At 40.1% G+C, this 26,164-nt stretch overlaps 1 protein-coding gene across 4 annotated transcripts in view; it reads left to right on the forward strand.

Moving 5' to 3' along the window:
• Positions 1-26,164, forward strand: part of KCNIP4 (potassium voltage-gated channel interacting protein 4) — a 267,229-nt gene that overhangs the window by 124,507 nt on the left and 116,558 nt on the right. The window contains exon 1 of one of the 4 annotated variants that reach the window (XM_034436006.3): positions 15,859-18,334. The exons of the other annotated variants lie outside the window; for them this stretch is intronic. Coding sequence (XP_034291897.1) covers positions 18,235-18,334 — 100 coding nt within the window. The 5' untranslated portion in view covers positions 15,859-18,234. Of the gene's footprint in view, positions 1-15,858; positions 18,335-26,164 lie in introns of those variants that run through there. 4 annotated transcript variants of the gene reach the window in all.

The raw sequence follows: 26,164 nt of genomic DNA on the forward strand, positions 1-26,164 counted from the left end.
AATCTTAGTAGTTTGAAACTGAATGTATGTTGAAGTTTGACGTTTATTAGATTTCTATACCGCCCTTCTCCCGAAGGACTCAGGGCAGTGTACAGCCATATTAAAACACATAGATTTATAAAATTTAAAACCAATTAAAATCGAATATATAAAATTTGGTCTGCAAATTAACACACATACACCCATTATAAAATTCGTATTAGGCCAGTCCGGCTTGCTGGAACAAAAGGGTCTTAAGGGCACGTCGAAAAGTACGCAGGTCGGGGCTAAGACGAAGCTCTAGGGGCAGCTCAATCCAGAGGGCGGGTGCCCCCACAGAGAAGGCTCTCCCCCTGGTTGCCGCCAGTCGGCATTGTTTGGCCGACGGCACCCTGAGGAGCCCCTCTCTGTGGGAGCGTATTGGCCGGTGGGAGGTTGTTGATGGCAGAAGGTGGTCTCGTATATAGCCCAGTCCTAAGCCATGGAGCACTTTAAAGGTGGTAACCAACACCTTGAATTGCACCCGGAAGACCACTGGGAGCCAGTGCAGCTCGCGCAGGAGGGGTGTTACGTGGGTGCGCTGAGTCGCACCCATAACCACCCTTGCGGCCGCATTCTGGACTAGTTGGAGCCTCCGAGTGCTCTTCAAGGGGAGCCCCATGTAGAGAGCGTTACAGTAGTCCAGACGGGATGTGAAGAGGGCATGAGTGACCGTGCGCAGGGCATCCCGGTCCAGAAAGGGACGCAACTGGTGCATCAGGCAAACCCGATGAAAAGCTCCCCTGGCCACGGCCGTCATGTGATCTTGCAAGGACAAGGGACATCTGTATGTTGCTGAATTTTTGGTGGCGTCTTATACCCAAAGGTTGAAGTTATTCCTCAAGTTATTCTTTGCCTGTTTCTGTTAGCATAGCTGAGAAAGGGCATTTCTTCAATAAGAAATATTCTTTAATAAGGAGAGAAAAGCAATGAAATCACTAAGTGTGCTATGGGCTACGTTAAGCAACCATATGGCGTATCATGCAAATTTACAAAATTGGATTCGTTGAATGTATTGAGTTAATTACGGATATCAGGCAACCAAGCCTTCCTATTGACATGATTGATGCCTCCTTCGCTGTATCATTTGAATGTATTAATATTGCAGTTGTTGAATTCTCTGGTTTCTGATCTGACAGAACTCGATAGTTGGTGGACCCTGTCAAAAGAATCAGATTTTTTTCAAAGGCTTGATGATACTAAGATCCTATGAATCCTGACAGCTTATATCCAAAATCTTTTGGCTCTGTCTTGTAACTTCTTAGAGAAGACTTCCATGAGCAAGGAAGTGCTAATTAGTCTGTAGTTGGAAATATAACTCAAGTCCTCTCCAAGCAGGAGGTTGGACTAGAAGACCTCCAAGGTCCCTTCGAGCTCTGGTCTGATTGATTGATTGATTGATTTTGCCCTCCTTCTCCCCAGGATATGCAAATGTTAGTAGCATGGGGTTGGGGCGTATGTTATCCATGTGTGCATGTAAATTTAGATATAGTTGACTTCAAATATCAGTTTTGTTTATCTCATTGTAACCCAGAGGATTACACCGAGTGATTTTTAAGTCCATTTGATATTCTGCCGAGGTTCTGTTGACAGATACTTGATTGTGGATTTGTTGTGGTCCAGTGCCTTGAAACCATTGGACTGTCCCCTGTAAAACTCTGCTTTTAGCAGTTTTCTTTGCAGAAGATGAAAAACAAATCCTGATAAATAGAAGTTGGGAGGGAAGGTGGAACACAAACCAGAAAAGGTCAGAATATTTCATCACTTCTATAGATGGGCAGGTGGCAGGCAAGGCAAGGAGCATCTTTGCATAATAACAAATAGCTGTGATTCTTCGAGCCGGTCAGAGTTAATGATCATTATCCTTGCTTTGGCTACAAACATCTTGGCTACCATAATGTGCTTTTATGCAATGCTAAAAAAGTTTACTTGAAATTGCAATTGATGTGAAATATGACCAGGTTGCTGACTAGTGCAGCTAAAAGCATCAAATGATGGGTTAAAATAGCCACGTGGGCTATCAGGTGCTTATGGACACAGAATTTAAGATGCTGAGGGCGGGGAAAATGATCTTCGAGGCACTTTATCCCTCAAAACGACGCTATAGAGCACTGCACACCAGAACAACTAGACACAAGAATAGTTATTTCCTGCATGCCATCACTCTGCTAAACAACTAATTCTCTCAACACTGTCAAACTATTTAGTAAGACTGCACTATTATTAATCTTCTCACCACCCATCTCATCCTTCCTATGAGCTATCTCCTTTTCTACTTACGGCTATAACCTTCTTGCTTGTATCTTTTTGATTTATATTGTTTTATTTTGTTTCTTAGTACGATTTTTGTTGATTGCTTATTCAGTATCGTATGATTACCACTAAGTGTTGTATCTTATGATTTATGAAGAATGTATTTTTATGATCATGATTTATCACTTATAGCTTTTATGTACAATGAGAGCTTATGCACCGGAGACAAATTCCTTGTGTGCCCAATCATACTTGGCCAATAAAGAATTTTAACCTATCCTTTAGGAGTTGATTATCTGGTGCATCAACTCTCAATACTGAATCGATCTAATTACTCAGATTAGCAGGAGAACTTATTTCTTGTACGACTCCGATTTTGTCTTGTTTTTTCCGCCGTCTTTTCAAATTGTCGTAAGAAGCCTTGAGCTGGGTTACAAGATCCAACAAATGGACAGTCATCCTGGAACACATATTTGCCTTCATTCAAGAAGAAAAAAATGTCTAACAATTCCATAAAATGTAAGTCTGGGCTCTGATTCATTAGGACTGTTGTAGAAAACAGTAACGTTTTCTGTTTCGTTTTACAGCACAGCCTCCTGTTTACAGTGAAGGTCAATTTAGAGAAACTTAAAGTCTATTGCAGGCAATTGTGTTTTGTTTTGTTCTTTTGACCAATCTGCTCCTTGATTGTCCATTGTGTGTATTCCAAGGCTTGGACCTCAGGTGGAACACACACACAATAGCTGACTGGATTGAGGCTTTCTCCTTGGAAGGAAATGGCCATTTGGTGACCATCGTTAGCAAAATCACCCTGTCTAGGTATAACGCCTCTTGGCTGGTTCGTAGAGGGTGTGGATCAGGACTGTCAAACTCGATTTCATTGAGGGTTGTGTCTGATCTCGGGAGCCCATGGTGGACGTGGGTGAGGTGGGCATGACCAGCTCAACGTCACTCGTGTTGGTGGCCTGAGCACTCTGCCAGCGAAAACTGGCTCCCAAGCTCCGTTGTCGGCTGCGACGGCCTCCTGCGACCCTCTGCCAGTGAAAACTACAACTCTCTGCTAGTGAAAACAGAGCTCAGGAGCCCTCCTGAGCTCCGTTTTCACTGGCACAGGGTTGTAGGAGGCTGTCGCAGCCGAAAACGGAGCCCATTTTCGCTGGCAGAGGCACCGCAGGCTGGTCCTTCACTGTTTCCAGGGTGGTCCTGTGGGCCAGATCTAAGCACCCCGCTTGATCCAGCTCGCGGACCTTGCGTTTGAAACCCCTGGTGTGGATTGTCCTATAAACAGTGTGAAACCTCATCCCATTTTTGTGTCTTGCTGGCATGCCACTGAAGCAAACGATGGAGTTGCTTCAGTGGTGGGTGTCAACATTTTTTACTACCAGTTCTGTGGGTGTGGCTTGGTGGGCGTGGCTTGGTGGGCGTGGCATGGTGGGCATGGCAGGGGAAGGATACTGTAAAATCCCCATTTCCTCCGGATCAGCTGGGACTCGGGAGGCAGAGAATAGATGGGGATGGAGCCAGTCAGAGGTGGCATTTACCAGTTCTCTGAACTACTCAAAATTTTTGCAACCGGTTCTCCAGAACTGGTCAGAACCTGCTGAAACCCACCTCTGAGTTGCTTCCCTTGTCATTGAGGGGGTTACCATGGAAGCCAGCATGATTTGGAGCATCTCTCTTCCTTTCCTGCATAATTCGCTCACAGCACTCTAATTGCAACGGATAAAATATATTTCGCCGTGTGAAACCTCTTAGCCCACATCATTTGAAGGGCAGACTGGATTTAAATAGCATTGCATGGCCAACAGAAGTATGCAGCTTCGTGGCAGCCGTCCTTCCTCTGGTTGCAAACTGAAAGAGGAATATGTCAATGTAGCTGGTTTACTGACTGGTGGCATAAATTTGAATACATCGGCATAGCTTTGGAACCAGCAAATGAGGAGTGAAAAGTGAGGGCAGAAGGCTGAACAAAGTACAAATCCAAAAAAAATCAATCCGACCTCTTTTCTTTCTCCAAGGGCTCTCCCGCGTTTTATGAATATCAATTTAGTCTCAGTTGTCTATGAAAGTTTATGCTGTGATTATCGGATCTGCGACTTTGTAAATATCATTTTCCTTGTATTTATATTGCCCGGTGGGTTCTGTGTATAGCATTTTGCTATAGGATTTGTTTCTATTTTTTTTTTTTCCCTGCCAAACTTATTTCATGCGAGAATTTTGTTCTGAATTCAGAAGAGAGAGGCCAAGGCTTTCTTGTCCCCAAGTAAGAGAATAACAAAAAAGTTGAACTTGCACAATTAGTCTTCTCATTACAGAGAGAAATCCAGCCGAATGTTATCAGACAAACTTTAGTCTAATTTTAGGGAAACTTTCTTAAGGAAAAGGAATACCTCTAATTAGCCACTGAAACACTGCTTGGAGCTGACTGTTGATTGATGACAGCTTTGAATGTTTATAAAGGAAAGAAAGGGGTTTCTGAAAAGTCTTATTTTTCTTTTTACTGAAATGCATACTTCAAATAAAAGTTTTAACATATTGCAAGCAGGGCTTTCTGCAGAAAATTGATATCTGTACGCATATTTAAGCAAATCAATTTGGTACATTCATCAACCTACAGTCTGATCAATAAATTAAAATTAATTAGATCACAACAAGAAGAAATATGTTATTAATGAATACCAGAATACCAGTCAATTTATCTTTGCCTGCAATTGAATCACACACTCATATTATTAGCACATTGGTTCCCCAAAAGAAACATCACATTTCACAGATGCGTGTGGAGTCAGTGGTGGGTTTCAAAAATTTTCACTACCGGTTGAGTGGGCGTGGCTAGGTGGGAGGGGCATGTGACTGAGTGGGCGTGGCCAACTTGACGTGTCAAACTCAATTTCATTGAGGGCTGCATCAGGGCTGTCGTTGATCTCAGGGGGCTGGGCGGGAGTGGCCAACTGGGTGGGTGTGGCCATCTTGACACCACTCCCCAAACTTCTGGCATGTTTCCTCTTTGCACTGGGTAGACCAGGCTGAAGCCACGCTGGCCCAATGTTTCCTCTTTGCATTGGGTAGACCAAGCCAAAGCGAAGCGTGCCGGCCCCTTACATTTTCCAGGACAGCCAGTGGGCCAGATCTGACCACATCACAGGCCAGATTTAGCCCATGGGTCTTGTGTTTGACACCTCTGCTATGGAGCATTTCTTGTAGGCTTTTACGTTTGTGTCCTCCTTATCTATTTTGAGTCAACCCTGGGCAGCTCCGTGCTCTGCCCTTCTTATCTATCAAGCAAGGCATCAGCGCAGAAGCAAGAAACAGAAGCGAGAAAGCAGGAGTTAAACTAATTCTTAACAGAAGCAAAATAACAACGGTTAAACTAATTCTTATTACTATGTCCCTTCACTTTCTTTATCTTGATTGTAAAGCAATGAGGTTTAAATGCCAAGAGTGTATCGTGGGAGGATGTCATGTTTAATGTACCATTTGAAAGTTGGTACATCTTCTGCTCGTTTGGGGATTAATTAAAACATACATTTTAGCTGGTGGCTTATGTGGCATGGTACAAAATAGCAGCACGATCTCTTGCCTGACAGCTCAAATACGGAAGCTAGCAGAGCAGGCATGCCTATACCTTTGCAGGCAAGAGGTGAAAAAGAGAATTTTGAAAAGGTATGCCTCTAATTATTTGATGGCACCTAATATTTTCAATTGGATTTCCATGATCCATTCAGTTAAAAAATAATAATGAAGGGCCTTCATGTTACGTGGAACTCTTTTAAATATGTTTTATATTATATATATATATATATATATATATATATATATATATATATATATATATATATATGTGTGTGTGTGTGTGTGTGTGTGTGTGTGTGTGTGTGTGTGTGTGTGTGTTTTGAATACATGAACAGTGTGGCATCTGGTATCGTTAATTTTGATACCAAATAATAGGGATAATATTAATAATCTTAATTACATTAATCATACTCACATCCTTATAATATTAATAACATAAATATAAATTAAAGGTGTTAACATTTTAGTATTCGTTCCATGTATATAATCCTTCATCATTTAATTATTCAGTATTTGTAATACATAATACTAATAACCCTGACAATGTTGTTTAAGTGTACAAAGTACAATCAACTTTCAACTTCTGATCCTTTCATCTACATATTGTTTTTTTAAATATTATATAGGAATATGCATAATAATATTTCCCCCTTTCTAATTTCTTCCTCTATTCTAAAACTTAATAGCACAAATCATAAGTAGTAGGTGTTCTATTTCTATCCATCATCTCTTGCTCATTTTAGTATTTCAATTCTTGTTGATTTTCGGCATGTTTTCCTTACTCCCCCCTTGGGATTTTGTATCTCCATGCATCATTCATATTTGATCTAATTGTTTCCTCTGTCTCTACTTCTACCTCTCGCTGCCAAACCTTCACTTTTCATAGTGAAAAATAATGACAAATTTAAGAGAAATCTGTCTATTTATCTTCCCGATTTGGGCAAGGTTTTTAGTCACAAACGAAACCTACAAAATATGTGAAAAATGACCAACTTCATGGAGTAAAACCGATAGCTGTTTTTGGCTCCAGATAATTACAATACAACCGTGGTGATGATGATAATAATATTGATTTGGTCTTTTGAAGTTCCTTCAGAGGGGGAATCCTTATCTCAATCCTATGAGAAATAACAGTAGATACTCCTTATTATTAAGAAATTTATCTACAAAGTTGTCCCGCTGCTTCAAAGATAAATGATTATTACGTGCAATGTCTCTACAATGGATGAGTTGCTTTGCAGCTTCTTTAAAACAGAAGGTGGTTAAGTGTCGGTGGATGTGGCTGCCTGGAGAGAATAAATAGCATTAAAAATAAATAAATAAAAGCAGGGCAGGCAAAAAAAAGGGGGGTGGTGGAAAGAGTAATGACAGGCCAATCTGATTTCTTTCAGATCTTTTTGAAAGAGTTCCTGGGTGCCTAGGATTTTTTGAAATTTTAAAGATCCCCAGAAGGCATTCCATTGGGGCCTTTTGAAGCCGGATGGAAATAAAACTGAATTCCTTTTGTGAATACTTCATCACTTTTGGTACTGCTCCTTTCATAGCAATCACCTAGTCCCCTTTTGAGTCAGAACTTGGCAGCCTGGAGGAGGAAGAGAATTATAAGTTTCTCCAGTTGTCAGGATATTTGCCCTACCTCTTCATGAAACATGAACTCAAGAAGGCGAAAGAGCTTTTGCTAGTTAAGGAGGACCTACTAATCTTCATGACGATCTGTTCTATCAGAGGATTCTCCTAATGGTTACACCAAGATCTGCTTCTCTGCAATGTTCAGCCTTCACACTGATGGATTCATTATGTCCCTTCAAGTTGGTGTCAATTCTTAGCAACCACAGTGAGCATTTTTCTCTATGATGTCTCAAACCATGATGTCTTGGTTTGGTTCTGCAACCCAACAAGGCAGACACAGACTTCAGAGGATCATTAGAATGGCAGAAAAAAGCAATGGCTACCAACCTGCCTTCCATGGAGGACCTGTATACTGCACGAGTCAAAAAGAGGGCTGTGAAAATATTTACAGACCCCCCTCACATCCTGGACATAAACTGTTTCAACTCCTACCCTCAAAACGACGCTATGGAGCACTGCACACCAGAACAACTAGACACAACGACAGTTTTTTCCGAAACGCCTTCACTCTGCTCAACAAATAATTCCCTCAACACTGTCAAACTATTTACTATGTCTTCACTATTATTAATCTTCTCATCGTTCCCACTACCCATCTCCTCCCACTTATGACTGTAGGACTGTAACTTGTTGCTGGTATCCTTACGATTTATATTGACTGTTTTCTAATATGATTCGATTGCTTATTTGTTCCCTATGACTACCATTAAGTGTTGCACCTTATGATTCTTGACAAACATATCTTTTCTTTTATGTACACCGAGAGCTTCTGCACCAAAACAAATTTCTTCTGTGTCCAATCACACTTGGCCAATAAAGAATTCTATTCTGTTCTATTCTATTCTATTCTATTCTATTCTATTCTATTCTATTCTATTCTATTCTATTCTATTCTACTCTACTCTACTCCTCTACTCTACTCTACTCTACTCCTCTACTCTACTCTACTCTACTCTACTCTACTCTACTCTACTCTACTCTACTCTTCTATTCTATTCTATTCTATTCTATTCTATTCTATTCTATTCTATTCTATTCTATTCCTTCAGATGTTCCAGTGGTACATCATCACTGCCCATCCACCCAACTGCTGGTTGTCCTCTTCTTCTGCTTCCTTCTATCTTTCCCTCTGTTAAGAGCCTTCTCTAGAGTGCAAGGACTTCACACAATATGCCTGAAGTAGGGTAATTTACAATTAATCAATACAATCAGCACAGAGCTGGAAGGGACCTTGGAGGTCTTCTAGTCCAACCTTCTGCTCAGGCAGGAGACCCTATCCAATTTCAGACAGGTAGCTGTCTAGTCTCTTCTTAAAAGCCTCCAGTGATGCAACATCCACAGCTTCTGGAGGCAAGTAGTTCCACTGATTTAAGTGTGGAAAACGGCCATAAGTTCCCTTTTTTCAGTGCCATTGTAACTTTGAATGGTCACTAAATGAACTGTTGTAAGTCCAGGACTGCCTTTACGAGAAACATTTCCTTTCATCTCAATTTCTGTACGCTATAAAAAGTTGGTCACTTGGTGACCTTTGGTCTTGACTAGAGAATTAGAACTATAATTGCAACTAAAGAAGGCAGTCAAGAAATAAAGCAAGTATTGCAGTTTATTTTTCTGAAATACCCCTAATCTTTTTTGCTTACCTTCCTTTGAAAAATTCTTCTTTAATATAGAGCTTTTCATTGCTGTCCGATGGCAGACAATAATTATTACACCAAGTAACTAGACATCCTAGCAGAAAATGCTCAGTGGAGGAAACCCTGATTCATTGGACATCTGGGAACAAGTTTCCAGCCCCAGTTTTCTGCTAGAAAAATATATTAAGAAGTTATTCTTTAACACGTTGGCCTTTCAAACAGAATTACGTTCTTTTCCACTGGGATTCTGAATTCATTTGAGGAAGAAGCTTTTTCTCTGTCTCAGAAAACTCTTGAGGCTTCTTCGCTGGATATGAATTAATGCGGTTATGAAAAATGATAACAGCCCCAGGATGACTCTGCTTTCTCTCAGAAGTTTTAAGGACAGGATTAACCAGGATTAAACTGGTTAACACTTGAGTGGAACACCATGAGAGCATTCCTGGGCTCCAAGCTAGACCGGGACATTGAAGAGTCATCCTAGAGAAAGGCGATGATAAATTATTTCCATATTGTTGCTAAGACAACTACAGATTCGTGAAATTGCTAGGAATCACGCTTGTTACTTTACCTTTCATGTCACAGAGAACTGCAAGGGTGTAACAGAAGCGGTTTATCTTTTCTGAAAACATGCTGTCAAACACGGATTGATGGTGATTTAAAATATCATACAGGGAGAGAAGAGTGGAACATCTGAAACATCTTCCCTTCTCTTCAGCCATATTGTTCCTCCCAGTGTGTTTCTGGTAACGATTTGTCCAAGGAAAGAAAAAGATGAAGAGTGGGATTTCAGAAGAAAGTAAATCCAGTCTTCCTTTCCATTGTGGTCTGGCCAACTTTCTCCAACTCCTGGCAGAGAGCTTCTGTTCCAACTCCCAACAGCCCTAGACAGTTAGAGATGTGTGAACGGTGTCCAAAATATCCGGGAGTCAAGAAAATCTTTTAGCTGACTTTCTGTTGCTCCACATCTGCTGAACAGCTGATTCAATTTATTTGGGGGCTTTGTTGGTGTCCCAGAAAATGACTGATGTGACTCCACAATGGCCTACAGCAGAGGTTCTCAACCTTTCTTCCATGGGTCCCTGGGGGCATGGAACATAATGTTCATCACAAAGGGTCCATGAAGGCTTGAAGAAATGTTATGAATTATTATTATTATTATTATTATTATTATTATTATTATTATTATTATTATTATTTATTGAATTTGTATACCACCCTACTCCCGAAGGAATTAAATCTTGAGTTAAGTCTTGGTGCTCTGTGGCTCTGGTTTGTGGCCACAAAAGGTATTTAATGGGGGTCCATGGTGAAGAAAAGGTTGAGAACAGTGGTGAAATCCAATTTTTTTTTACTACCAGTTCTGTGGGTGTGGCTTGGTGGGCATAGCAGGGGAAGGATACTGCAAAATCTCCATTCCCACCCCACTCTGGGACCATCCAGAGGTGGTATTTGCTGGTTCTCCAAACTACTCAATATTTCCGCTACCGTTCTCCAGAACCTGTCAGAACCTGCTGGATTTCACCCCTGGTTGAGAACCAATGGCCTATAGAATTAATTTCTTGAGAGAAAGAAAGCAGAGAATAGAATGGGACAAACAAATATTCCTTCAATAAATCTTATTATTTGCCGATAAATATGCTTAAAGGGTATATGCAGCCGTAGGAAGGCAGTTAAAAAGCTGTAGAATTATTACGTGTGCAGTGGTGACTAATTAAGGCAAAGAAAAATGGAAAGATTCATAGGTATTGTTTTCTTTAATATATGCAAATTTTAATAAGCATTTAAAGGCTAGGTTGGTATAGATACCATTTTTAAAATTATTGGATTGGGTTTGAACTGAATAGGATTGTGTTGAACTCAATGGGATTGGGTTGAACAGAATAGGATAGGGTTCACGCATCAAATTAATTTAATGGTAGGCCAACGTTTTGGGGCAGACTAGATCTGAAAATTTGAAATTAGATGGGGAAGCTTATTACCAAAATGACTGCCAGGGAGATTTGCCTGTTATTTTGCCATAGTGGATGGCAAGCATTCATTTTTCCCAAATTAACTCTTTAAGATGCTTCTGGCATCTAGAATGTGGGACTTGTAACTAAGTATAGTCCAGAAATTTCTCTTTCTCTCATAGCCATGTGCACACACAGGTATGCTAGCGCTGAATAATAAACTCTCCAAATATGTGTTTAATTTTGGATCAGTTGAAGGAAGCTTTGGCTGAAGAGAAACTCAACTCCACAAGGCATTAAATACGTGGCAGAGTATTTTCAAAGCTGGTCCTTCAGAGACACGGATAACTTTTTCATAACCTGCTCTCTCTTGAATTAATTTATTATTTTGAGCATCCCTGTTCAAGATTTGTCACAGAGAGGCATTCTAATCTGATCTCTGTAGTACAGCCTCTTCGGTTCCCAAGTGACATAAACTGGATGCATCTCCTGGGTGCACAAGACTGTATAAATTTGCTTTGTAGCACATTGCCAGCTCTTTGGCAACAAGCTTCTTAAAGAAACCATGCTAAAGAAGGTTTATTCATACTGCTAAGACCACACTTGGAATACTGCATCCAATTCTGGTTGCCACAATACCAGAAAGATGTTGAGGCTGTGGAAAGAGTGCAGAGAAGAGCAATAAAGATGATTAGGGGATTGGAAGCTCAAACATACAAAGAAAGGTTGTAGGAATTGGGTGTGTCGAGCTTAATGAAAAGAAGGACTATGGATGACATGATAGCAGTGTTCTAATATTTGAGTAGCTGCCATAAAGAAGAGGGGGTCAAGCTATTTTCCGAAACACCAGAAGGTAGGACAAGAAGCAATGGGCGGAAACTAATTAAGGAGAAATGCAACATAGAACGAAGGAGAAATTTCCCAACAGTGAGAACAATCAACCAGTGGAACAATTTGGCTCCAGAAGTTGTGGAGGCGCCCACAAGAAGAGACTGGACAACCTTTGTCTAAAATAGTGGAGGGTCTCCGACTTCAGCAGTGGATTAGAACTAGACCATTTCAGACAAATGGTTGTCCAATTTCTTCTTAAAAACCTCCAGTGATGAAGCATTCAGAAGTTCTGGAGGCAAGTTGTTCTGCTGATTTGTGGAGAGGGGGGCTAATTCATAATAACAGAGTTGGAAGGGACCTTGGAGGTCTTCTAGTCCAACCCCCTGCTCAGGCAGGAAACCCTACACCACTTCAGACAAATGGTTGCCCAATCTCTTCTAAAAAACTTCCTACAAGGTGAGAAAAAGATAACAGGTTGCAACAGTGAGGGTTTTTTTTTAAAAAAAATGTATTTGATCACCATTTTATGTGATTGCTAAGCTCCTTGGATTTGTTTCCCCTCACTGCCATGGTAGTTGTACATATGCAGGCAGCTGGTCTGTATTAAACAAACCCCATTAAAGTAATAATAATAATAAAGTGGGGCTCCAAAATAGTTCCTATAATCCGTAGCTTTTGCTAAGATGGTTTATTACAACGTACCGTTCTCCTGGGCATTCTTCGAAAAGCAGATTAATTGTAAAAGAATTATCTCAAAGAGGAATCGTTGGGGCAATGTTAGAGGATAAGGGATTGCTCCATTTACTCTCCCCCCCCCTTTCTCAGGATCAGAATAATCAGGAGGGAACCATTTTTACAATGCAAATTGTTTATTTGCGGCTAGATCCTTCTTCTCTCTAAGTGCAGAGGGAGATGTTCCTACTGCTCTAAACAGAAGGGATGGAAGGAAGGCAGGGAACAAAATTCCAAAGAAAAAACTTGGAGAATTCCAGAGGTTTTTTTTAATATATTTTTCACACTTACGACCATGGTCACGTAATCCAAATTCGGAAGCTCGGCAAAGGACTCATGTTTATGACAGTTGCAGTATCCCGGAGTCACATGATCCCTTTTTGCCATCTTCTGACCTGCAAAGTCAGGGGAGGAAATCAGATTCATTTAACAACCCTCTTATTAATCTAACAACTGCAGTGATTCACTTAACAACCGTAGCAAGAAAAGTCGTACAATGGGGCAAAATTCACTTAAAAACTGTCTGGCTTAGCAACAGAGATTTGTGGTCGTAATTTTGGGATCGATTGTGGTCATAACATGAGGATTACCTATATTGCCCTCTAGTTCTGGTTTGGGTTCAGCTCTCAGTTTCACGCTTCTAGTCCACAGGAGGGGCAATGAAGACAACTGTTACACTATATGGAGATTTCTTTTTCAATTTCTGTATTTATCGGTTAAATTTATACTTTAATTAATTGTATTTGTTATTCTCTTCTTGGGGTTGTAAAATGAAGTATGTCCTATTAATTTCAGCATAGTCTTCCAAACTCATTTAGGAGGCTTGCAACTATCCGTTTCTTTAAAACTATTTGTTTTTTGTTGTTTTTCTCTTAACTGCTTTCTATGGCTGGTTAATCTCTTTTGATTTACATTATATTTTTATTATGCAAAGCCACCTTCATTTCGTACAATTTTTCTATATTGGGTGCCATTGGAAGACAGAGGAGAAATAAGGAAAAATAAATAACTAACTAATGGCATCACAGCAGTAACACCAAGTCACTTTGGAAATATGTTGCCCAAGGATCATTTGATGTATATTTTATTCAAATCAGAAATCTACTTTTCTAATTCTTTAAACTACAGGAAAAGGTGGACAGACCCTTTTCAAAGTCACATTGACGTCAAATTTGTGCCGTGTTTGTGCTCCAGGATTAAATAGATAGTTTTTGTGGGTGTTGCAATCTTTCAGATAGAATGCAAAAATTCATAATGGAAAGGAAGTTTGATTTCAGGAGAGTTAAGAGGCTGAATTCAGAACGGCTGATTAGAACGAGGGAACTGATGGAGTGATACTCTTCTTAATGAAAATAAACCATTGAACCGTGGCAAAGTTAATGGGGAAAGACCAAGATAACAGCCAGCAAAACAGCAGGAGCTGAACTAAGTAAAAAATACTAGAGCCAGGAACTGAGCACAAAGTTAGGAAAGCAACATGCCGTATCATAACGTCTTTCTGTACCCACTCTAACAAAGACACACAGGAATGTTTGCGTCTTGTAAATAGATTTTATGCTTCTGGATAGATCTCAGTTTGACACAGAAATCAGCCTCTTAAAGGCCGGGCATCTTTGTGAACGAGTTAGTCCTTTAGCAAGTAGATGTTAGTCTGTCAACTCCGTACTCTTTCTGCCATAATTTCCACTGAATAGAAGATAGGCTCAAGATCCAAATGGATGTGGACAGACTCGAACCCTGGGCCCTATCTAACAAAATGAAATTCAATGTAGAGAAAAGTAAAGTCTTACACTTAGGTAAGAAAAACCAAAAGCACAGATACAGACTGGGTGAAACCAGGCTTAATAGCAGTAACTGTGAGAGGGATCTGGGAGTCTTAGTGGACAACCAGTTAAATATGAGCCAGCAGCAAAAAAAGGCCAATGCAATTCTACATTTCATTAACAGAGAGATACAATCAAGATCGAGTGAGGTACTAATACCACTTTATAAAGCCCTAGTAAGACCACACCTAGAATCCTGCATCCAGTTTTGGTCACCACACTATAAATAAAGATGTTGAGACACTGGAAAGAGTGCAGAGAAGAGCAACCAGGATGATTAGGAGACTGGAGACTAAAAGATATGACGAATGGTTGCAGATTATCAGGGTTTCATCAGATAGTGGTGTCCTTGAATACTTCCCATTTGTACGGTCCCTGAGTAACCTAGAATGTTGGGTTAGAGGGACCTAGAACCAGAGCCAACCTAAATTCAGATAAGAATCCTGTTTCAGGGAAAACCTGTCATATATGACTTCCAAAATATTTAATTAGTCATATCAATTTTATTAGTTATTCCCATCTTATATTCGTAACAGTTTCCTATTTTGGTGATGATTATGGACTAGGAAATTAGTGCGTTAAACATCTATGGCTTGGCTATCTGGAATTTTCTATCCATGGTCTAAACGCTTAAATCTATTTCCTTCCAATTCACTGTCTTCTCTTAACCTGATCTATCTATTAAAAAGAAAAGCATTCTCCAAGCAATAAACAGCTTTCAGCTATAAATTCAAAATGTCTTGGCATTTCTGGATTAAGGTAGAAACAAAATAAGCATCCCTGGTCTAGACTCTATGATGGCGTGAGTACTTTACCACAGTTGAATGAAGCAGTTAATTTGTATTTAGTATTAAGACTTCAGACTTTTCCTCCATTTTTTAAAAAAAATCCATAGTGTAACATGAGCTGCCTGATACTAATTATTTGAGTGTAGACAAGTGTTTAATTCTTCCAAAAAATATGTTTATCTGACTTAATTTAGGTCAGTGCTGGTCATAAGTCAAGGACTACATGTAATAGGGGAGGCTAGACCATATGAAGAACAGTTGCATTTGGATATGGCTAGTCTAGAGAAAAGAAGGACTAAGGGGAACATGATAGCAGTCTTCCAGTATTTGAGGGGCTGCCACAAAGAAGGGGGGGTCAACTTATTTTCCAAAGCACCAGAAAGCAAGAAACTAATTCATTGAGAGAAGCAACCTGGAATTAAGGAGAAACTTCCTAACAGTGAGGATGATTAAGTAGTGGAACAGAAGTTGCCTTCAGAAGTTGTAGGAGCTCCATCACTGGAGGATTTTAAGAAGAGACTGGACAGCCACTTATCTGAAACGGTTTAGAATCTTTTGCTTGAGCAAGGGGTTGGACTAGAAGACCTCCAGGGTCCCTTCCAACTTTGTTATTCTATTATTCTGTTGTTATTATTATTATTGTATTTGTAACTGTCTCTCTCTCTCTCAATGAGTCTAAAGTTGAGTGATGGAATAATCCTTTCTTTTTTTAGAAGCATTGAACTGTTAATTCAATTTCTCTCTCTCTCTTTGCCCAAGTTCATTTTTATTTCTCTTTTATTTGAAAACATTTCAGTGACTTGCACAATTTTGCTGCAGGGAAGGATAAATATAATTTGCAGCTGAAATTGTTAGTGAGTGTTAGTCTGCAAATGTAGGAGTAGCAAGTGTAGTAAAGATGACTCCATCTGTTTACAATTTGCTTGGCAGATCTACTCAAATAAATATAGAAAGATATATTTTATATTATCTCTCTAATGACTAGATCCGGTGTTTACCCATCTCAACAAATGTGTGGACTTCAGAATCTGGCTGGAGAATTCTGGGAGTTGTCCACACATCTTAAATTTGATAAGATTGAAAACACTGGACTAGATATTAACCTAGTTTTAGGTAAACCATATATGTAACTACAAAAATCCAGACAACTACATAGATGCTAATATCCTATTGCAGATAGCAATAAAAATAACATGTAGTAGTTGCTGGAGCTGAAAACCTTCAGAAAAGTAGAAGACCACACAAAGTGTCATTTGGATATTTGTGGCCGAGATATGGCAACCTTAGTGTAAACAGATTTCCTCCTAGGTGCTAAGAATTATAGTTCTGTGTAGGGCCTGAGAATTCTTTAGATGATTTTTCTACCTGGAACTAACAAAGTCTTGATGCTGGATGGAAGTTGATGGTCCTGCCTTGTAGGTAGACATACTGTATGTGGCAGTCAACATTTGCAGTGATGGTTGAGGTCAGAGGTCAAACATGGCTTGTGGGTCAATTCCAGTTAGACCAAGGCTGTTCTTTGGAAAGTGTCTGCTGGCCGGGCTAAAATGGGAGGCGATTTCTCTCCAAGATTGCTAAACCTCAGCAGTCCAAATGACCAGATTTAATGTGGGAGTCATTATCTCTAAGTTTTAAAGGTTCTTGCTAGAAATAGCCCTGACTGTGTGGGTCAAAGATCTCCCTGATATAATGAGAAGGTCCTCTTCATTGTAGCCCTTGTCACAAAAGAAATTGACCAAGAGCTCCATCATTTCACAAGATCGTTTCTGCACTGATGAACCTTCTGAAAGTCGAGTGTTATTTCTGGAGAGTTCATGAACACAGTCATTTAATTATTATTATTATTATTTTTAGCTGCAATATGGAATAAATTTGTTTAACTTTCCAGGTTACAATCCGTGGATTTTCTGGTGGACTTAGTTCATCCACCTCTTGTTAGCTTCTCAACTCATACAGGTTCTGTAACAGCTAAATCAAGTTAAATCAACTTCCGTAACAGTTAAAAGAAACAGTTTAGTTTCAATTCATTCAACAATTTTTCATTTTATTAAATGCATTAAAATAAAACAAAAGATGTACACGTTAGTTACGCAGTAGTCCTTCTGATGTCAAGAAGTTTATTTTCTGGAGTCTCAAATTCTCAGGCTTAAAATGCAAACACATACATCTTGTGATATTATTTGAGAGAACCATCTGATTCTGAGATAGTATAACATCATCATCATCAGGGTTTTATGCTCGATTTTGGGTCCATGAAATAATCTAAGCTTATTTCACTAACATAGCAGATGTAAAATGATCTTCTCCATGCCACCTGGAATTTGAAAATAGTTGCCCAACTCCCACCCTAGGGGGTTAAATAACAGTTGCTTATAGAGTAGCTTGCAGGGAAAGTTAGCACCCTTTGTGTTTAAGATCTGGTGACAACAAACCTCTTGACTATTTGCTTATTTGGAATCTTACTTTCAAATGTTAGCTTCTTAACATCCTGTGCGAGGATCCCATATTAGATAGCTTCAGTTTCCCAGGCAACTAAATATCCACAACATCCTAGGCTATTAGCTGTGAGCTGCTAGTAGAGAAGGGAGGAACCAGGAATATAAAAAAGGAGATTATTCCCAGATTGTCAGCTATTACTTCAAGGTGGATCGCATTCTACAAAGGGCGTTTGTGGGATGACCTCTCGGACCTTGGAGGCAACTGCTACTTTTCTCCACTCATGGCTGTGTTGGAGTGGGCTGATGAGCAAACAGATCATCCTATCAAGCCAGAGACTTTTATCTGGCTGCTACTTCTGGACTCTGTTAGGGTCGGATCGAAGACATTCACCTCCCTGTCAGTCACTCCTCCTCGGTCTTCCTTCTCTTTCCCTTTCCTTTCCTCCACTTTTCCTCGCCGTGGCTGTCAGCTTCTTAAGGTGGCTCCATGGCTCTACAGGGAAGTCCAGGCACCTGAGTTCTTTCCTCTCTAGCTGGGGTAGACCATGACTTGAAGCATCATCATGAACTTGGAAGGACTTGAGATGATAGCCGTCCTGGTTATGATTGTCCTCTTTGTGAAAGCTCTGGAACAATTTGGGCTGGTTGATTCTGGCTTTGAAGGTAAGAGGCGTCGCTCCTCGAAATAATGGTGGGCTTCTGAATCTTGAGCAGGGCGATGAAAGGTACCTGTGAAGAGAACTTTTCATTTTTAAAAAATCTGTTAACTCCTCCAAGGAATTTTTCAGAATCGATATTCAAGCGTTGCTGCCTTCTCCTACGGTCTTGAAAAAGCCCTGTGACAGGAGACGTTCTCAAGTGCTTTGAAGGAAGGGGGTGTGGTGAGAAGAGAAGCAAACTTTGGCTAAGATCCTTGCTAGCTGTGCACAAAGGCTTGTGTAAGATTCGGATTAACAGGAATGTATTGTGTTGTGTAGTGAGGGAGGGAGGGAGGGAGGATGGGGAAGGGCAGAGGAGGAGATGTTTAAATTGTGCTCTACTTTAACAAACATAATATTCCAGGGAAGTAAACTAGGTTTTGTAGAATTAGTCTAGCAATAGGTTGGGTGAATTCTTTTTTCACTGTTAAGCATTTGAGGCAATTCTGGGTGCATCCTACTTTTGATCTCGTTCCGAGAATTCATGCTTAAGGGAAAACATCATTTAGATTTTAGAAAAATACTCAAAAACATCTGTGCTTGTAATGTATCCCGAGAGTGATCAGCGAATGGAAAGAAGGATTTTTGTCACATTTTTCAGAGTTCTTAGCACAGGTGCCTGGACACCCTTTAAAAATATCTCTTTAACTTGCCTCTGTATGGGTTGTAGCTCTGAATGAAGCACCAAGAACTTGTTTCCATTTAAATGACAGCTTCCAGTTTTAACTGCTCGGAAACAAAACTGGCAAAATGTAAATTTCTCAGCTTGGTTGGAGTTGTCCATCTATACACTCTTTTAAAGAAATGCGTTCCTCCTTACAAGTGTTAACATATGGAAAAAAAAGTTCTCAGTGCAGTTTTTTTGTTTGTTGAGTTTTGAACATTTAGGAAAACTACAAAGAAGGCATAATAATCAGCTACATCTGAGGGATGATGTTGCTTCCCCAGTTGTGTCTATCACATTTCTAAGTTTACTGTGATAGCCTTAATTTATCCTACTGCATGAAAATCATTTTAGTTTTGTGGTAGGTTGATGGTCTCTACCTTCAAGTCATAAAGGCTGTGTAGTTATACTGTTTCCAAAATATAATGTTAAGCAGATTGTTAGACATCCAGATTGCTTATACTGACATTGTAGGTTGCCCTGATATGTTATTAATCCATTTATTGGTGGTTTTTCTTCCAGTCTTTCTATAGCAGATTTAAAAGAATGTAGCTATTTGCCAGTGATTGTAAAGGTGTTAAACCACTAACAGTTGACGTTTACTTGAGTAAATCCTGTAAGATTTGGTTTCTAAGTGTGTTTTTGCATTGTGCCAGAAATAATCTGCCTTTTCCTCTCAAAGGTTCTGTCTTTTTGAGACTTTCATCTAAAGGACATCCTTAAAAATGTTGTTTTGTAAACACATTCCTGGAAATAAAAGTCATAAAAAGCCACCTTTTTAATGACTTTATGCCTTTTATGAGAGCTAGAATATGTTTTAATGTAAAATGTATTTTTGTTTTGAAATCAAATTTAAAGAAACATAAAAATCTTCCAATTATATTTACTTTCCAGCAGATGGTGATGATGATGATGATGATGATATAAAACTAATATCAAATCAATTCTAAGTAGATACTAGAAACTATCCTATCTGTATAAAGTATGTAAACTGCAATACCTCTGTGTTATGCAAAATTTAGGATCAAGCAATATTTATTTGGGATATCCTATTCAGTTCTGTTTTCTTTTTATCTAAATTAAAAGAAATCATTTGTCTATGAGGAATATTCAGAAGCCCTAATTAAGTCACATCTTTGTAACCCTAAGCAAAAACATATCCATCTTCTATTAAGTTCTCCAAATCTGGCAAAACTTTTCAGAGAAAGAGACAAGATCTCTTTCGTATCCGCCAAGGAATGAATATAGAATATAGAATAATAGAGTTGGAAGGGACCTTGGAGGTCTTCTAGTCCAACCTCCTCCTCAAGCAGGAGACCCTCGACCATTTCAGACAAGTGACTGTCCAGTCTCTTCTTAAAAACCTCCAGTGATGGAGCTCCCACAACTTCTGAAGGCAACTTCTGTTCCACTGGTTAATTGTTCTCACTGTTAGAAAGTTTCTCCTTAATTCCAGGTTGCTTCTCTCCTTGATTAGTTTCCATCCGTTGTTCCTTGTCCTGCCTTCGGGTGCTTTGGAGAATAAGTTGACTCCCCCTCTTCTCTGTTAACAGCCCCTCAAATACTGGAAGGCTGCTATCATGTCACCCCAGTTCTTCTTTTCATTAGACTAGATATCCCAATTTGTGCAATCGTTCTTCATATGTTTTAGCTTCCAGTCCCCTAATCATCTTGGTTGGTCTTCTCTGCACTCTTTTGGGTTCAATTGTTGTAAGTGGAGGACTATCTGTACAATCACTGAGCTTTAAGAGATTAGCAGAGTTGGAAGGGACCTTGTAGGTCATCTAGTCCAACCCCCCTGCTCAAGCAGGAGATCCGGCACCATTTCTAGCAGATGGCAGTCCAGTCTCTTCTTGAAAGGTTCCAGGGATGAAGCTCCCACAACTTCTGAAGGCAAGCCTTTCCATTGATTGATTGATTGCTGTCGCTGTCAGGAAATTTCTCCTTATTTCCAGGGTGAATCTCTCCTTGATCAGTTTCCATCCATTATTCCTTGTCTGGCCTTCAGGTGCTTTGGAGAATAGCTTGACCCCCTTCCTCCTCTCTGTGACAGCCCCTCAAATATTGGAAGACTGCTATCATGTTTCCCCTGGTCCTTCTCTTCCGTAGACTAGCCATGCCCAGTTCCTGCAACCGTTCTTCGTATGTTTCAGCCTCCAGTCCCCTCATCATCTTGGTTGCTCTTCTCTGCACTTTTTCTAGAGTCTCAACATCTTTTTTTATAGTGTGGTGACCAAAACTGGACGCAGTACTCTAGGTGTGGTCTTACTAAGGCTTTAGTGGTATTAGTACCTCCCTTGATCTTGACTGTATCCCTCTGTTAATGCAGTTTAGGATTGCCTTGGCTTCTTTGGCTGCCACTGCACTCTGCTGGCTCGTATTTCCCTTGCACAGTTCCTGCTATTAAACCTGGTTTCACCCAGATTATGTGCTGTAGTCTGATTTGATTTGATGCATAAGTGCACCAGCGTGCCTACTGTCCCTGTCCTAATATTCCTTTTTACTTACTCTTTTCATGTATTCAAATTATGTTTATACTTTTACCTGTTATCTTATATATGCTTGACAAATAAATAAATTTTTTAAAAAATAAATAAATTTTTAAAGTTGCTAGGCGATGGAAAGAAGATGGGAACAAATGGGAATAAGTCATCTGGAAATGTTGGTTCAATTCTATTGGTTAGCAAAGCTTAATGATTCTCTAATGCTTTGTGATTGTGGCATGTGATGAAAGTTCACAAAATTGTGACCATTTCATAGAAAAAAAAAGGACGAACCCATCCATATTCATAAGGGAAAGAAATCTTCCTAGAATACTGGTAATTCTAGACTTACAACAGTTCATTTAGTGACGGTGTGAAGTTACAACGGCACTGAAAAAGGTGACTTACGACCATTTTTCACGCTTATGACCATTGCAGCATCTCTATGATCATGTGATCAAAATTCGGATGCTTGGCTTTATCCGAATTTTGATCACATGATCATAGAGATGCTGCAATGGTCATAAGTGTGAAATGCAATGTAAATTTTGGGCTCCATTGTGATCATAAGTCGAGGGCTACTTGAATTAGTTGAGGCTTCTCATTTTTCTAGCTGGGTTCAAAGGCCCGAGCAACGTGTCACATGACCATAGGGATCGTGCAATGGTCATAGTTGTGAAAAACGGTCATAAGTCACCTTTTTTCAGTGCTGTTGCAAACTTTGAATGGTCACTAAACAAAGAGTTGTAATTCAGGACTACCTATTGCCAACACCAACCCTCTACCTTTCCATGTCCCTCTGCTATTTTGCCTAAAACTTAGATAAGGAGTTGTTGGAGGAACCAACTGTCCGATATCTCTGATGGCTTCCGTTTCTTCCATAGCAGGTCCTTCTTTCCTTTTGCATGTCTGTGTAGGAAAATGTTGGTGGTACAGGGCCATGGAAATTCTGGAGTAGGGGTGGCTAGTTGTGATCTCTTTCTCACTCTTGGTAACTGTAAGATAGATGGCTGGAGAATTCTTGGAGTTGACGTCTACACAACTTGACGTTCCTAAGGTTTAGAAACTCCACTCTACAGATGTATCTCTATGGAGATTCTTGGTCATCCGGGTCATGATTGTCCTAAAGGTGCTTTCTTTTAGAAAGCAGCTGGGCTTTCTGGTTTTGCTAGAAGACGTTTTGCTTCTCATCCAGAAAGCTTCTTCAGTTCTGACTCTATAGAAAAATGTCTATGGAGACTCTCAGTCATCCAGGTCAGTGTTGTCCCAAAGGAGCTTTTTCAAGAGGCAGAGCTGAAGAAGCTTCTTGGATGAGAAGCAAAAGGTCTTCAAAGAAAAACCAGAGAGTCCAGTTGCCTCTGTACTCTATAGAGACCTTCTCCCTTGCTGTGTTCCTGGTAGCACCCAAAATTCATGCAAGTGTGATTCCATGACACAAGAAGTGGAGAAAAAAATGCATTTAAACCCATGAGTTCTTTGATGAGAAATCACCTTGGTGTTTTTGCAAGGAAAACTATGTGGAGACTTTATATTTATTGCAGACGAATATATTTTCAAGGAATAGTTCTTCCGGAGCCCAGAATGTGGCAGTACTACTTTAGAGTTGAGTTACATTAGAATTACAAAGCACTTTTTTTCCTAATATGGTGGTTTTTTTGTAAAAAAGAACTTTCTAATACTTCATTACATGGGGTTCTATTAATAGGCTAACAAACAGGTCATGTCTGAGTGAGACAGAGCAGGGAATTAAGCAGCAGTCTGTCCCAAATGCAAGAAAAAGGATTAAGGGGGAAAAATGTTTAAAGGTTGAATGCTTTTCCTTTGTTTGTTTTAATGGGGTAGTTTGAAGGCTGATAGCAATAGCACTTCAAATTCAAATTCAAATCTTTATTGTGGGTGCACAACAGATGTACAATGAGGTTGGTTGAGCTCCCTCAGTGCACCCCTCCCAACACAATACAACTCACAGCGAAGACAAAAAACCCCTAACCCAATAAATCATATTAACAAAACACTCAGTCCTATTGCACCAGTGTGAACATGTTACACATCGAGCCTTAGATTTATATACCGCTTTACACTGCTTTACAGCCCTCTCTAAGCAGTTTACAGAGTCAGCATGTGGCCCCTAACAATATGAGTCCTCATTTTACTGACCATGGAAGGACGGAAGGCTGAGTCAACCTTGAGCCTGGTGAGATTTGAGCTGCCGAATTGCAGTCCTGCACTCTCACCACTGTGCCACCGTGGCTCATAATCTTGATGCTATGACAGCCTAGAATTGTGTTGGCTTTTTTGGCAACACAATTTTTGGCACCACATACTAAGAATGCTACACACCTTCTATTTCACCCATCTTAAAAATGTCTTACGCGTTTGTTCATTGGCATAGGTGCTATCTATCGTTAAGAGTAGAGACCTCCATAATGAAGATGACATGCATACACTTTATCCTATTTATCCAAAACGTAGATGGCCCTGAATTTAAGATAATCCTTCTGAAGAAAAGCTGAAATGGAGATGGGGATGGGTGAACACACCCCTGTCTTCATTATCATAAGAATTTAAACTAAAACTTCAGGAGTAGTGATGAATGTATCTCTTCCCTCCCCCCCTCTTTTTTTTTTTTTTGTTTTGAAAGGAAGATAAAGCTTTTCTCTTTCTGTTTGTTTTTAAAAAATGCAAGCTAGGATAGGATCCTAACAGGTGCCCCGTAAACATAACCTAAGCTGTGCAGCAAATTAGTGTCCTTGGGTTTAATTCCTCCTTGTTCAGGCTGGCAAGAAGTGTGAAGGAGAGGTGACAGATACTCAGCCGTTTTATGAAGGACACGGTTGGGTTGGTTGAGGAATTTGATCCGCATTTCTTGGATGCACAAATGAGCCACACTTTTCAAATCTCTCTCTGCAGCTCTTGATTCTGAGACAAAATTTTACCCGGTGCACTATTGTTTATGTTTGTATACTTTTTACAAAGTTTATACTATTTTCACCATAGTCCTTTTGTACAGAATATTCAATATATGCGGAATCTGAGAATTCCTTCCCTGCCTTTGGCAATGAAGTCTTATGAAAGTAATTTGCAGGATGCAAATTACTTTCATAAGACTTCATTGCCAAAGGCAGGGAAGGAATTCTCAGATTCCGCGTAGAATCAGAACAAAGAACTAGGGTAGAATTCCTGCTAACTGCTTTCACTAGCTTGTAACTGGCAAGCTGTTAGGCCACAACTACCATCCCATGGACAATTAATCAATGCAACAGCTTCCTCTCAGAGGTGTGGGTGTTCCATCACTGGAAGTTTTCAAAAATAGATTGGAGAACCATTATATAAGGCTCCTGCCTTGAGCAAGGGGTTGGACTAGAAGACCTCTGAGGTTCTTTCCAGCTCTATGATTCTCTGTTCTAAAGTGGTGAAGCTTAGAGGCCAGATCCCAAAGCTGCTTTTTCAAAAGACAAGTGGACTTTGCTTTTCCTTGAAGATGTTTTGCTTCTCATCCAGGAAGCTTCCAAGAACTGAACAAGGTTCTCGGATGAGAAGCAAAAGGTCTTCAAGGAAAAACAAAGAAGGTCCAGTCAGAGCTGAAGAAGCTTCTTGGGTGAGAAGCAAAACCTCTTCAAGGAAAAACAAAGAAAGTTGAGTCAGAACTGAAGAAGCTTCTTGGATGAGAAGCAAAAGGTCTTCAAGGAAAAACAAAGAAGGTCCAGTCAGAACTGAAGAAGCTTCTTGGGTGAGAAGCAAAACCTCTTCAAGGAAAAACAAAGAAAGTTGAGTCAGAGCTGAAGAAGCTTCTTGGATGAGAAGCAAAACCTCTTCAAGGAAAAACAAAGAAGGTCCAGTTGCCTCTTGAAAAAAGCACCTTTGGGACATCCACGACCTGGGTGACTGAGAATCTCTATAGACCTTTAGAGACCATATCTTCCATCTTATCATTTTTGATAGCCCCTCCCCCCATAGGACAGGGTATGGATGCCTGTATCTCTGTGGTGTTTCAGCCCCGATCATTTTGACTTTTCCTCTTTTGGGTAGCCTCCCGCCCCCACTCTGACCTAAAAAATTAGGGTTAGGATTTCTGAGAGGTGGATAGGAGAGCCTACAAAATTCAGTGCTGCCTCGTCCTCCAGAAAGGGATGAAGAGAACTAGGATGTGTTTTGCAGGAAGAATGGCAGCACAGAACTTGCCTACCTACAAATAACCCGAAAGCTGAAGAAATCACCCATAAACAAATATCGAGCGTCCAAAGGAACACAAGTGACTGCAAATGGCATGGCCTTTGTAACTCTTCTCTGAAAGAGAAGGACTGCAACCTTCCCTCCTTCGTAATAAGTCTTTGAAAGCCGATCCATTCCAAAGTTTTCAATCGGTATATTTAATTTTCCTCCCTGCAAAGTAGATAGTGGGTCAAGCCATCAGGAGAATATTAATGATCCAGCGCATCCCTTGTACTTCGGTTGAGTTCCTACGTCTGAACTCTATTTTTCCCGGCTCTCCTCCCATGAATCCGACACTCACCGTTGCTTGTTATTTGGGTGAGTTAGTTGGATTCTCTCTAACGGTTGGTTTTCCTTTTGAGATTTCCACACACACCTTCAACGGAAGGAAAACAAAGGCGAGAGGCAAAATGCCTTGGGCTAAGACGAGAGAAAG

This window comes from Pantherophis guttatus, chromosome 8, assembly GCF_059756535.1.
Source record: "Pantherophis guttatus breed Tessera chromosome 8, ASM5975653v1, whole genome shotgun sequence".
NCBI lineage: Eukaryota > Metazoa > Chordata > Lepidosauria > Squamata > Colubridae > Pantherophis > Pantherophis guttatus.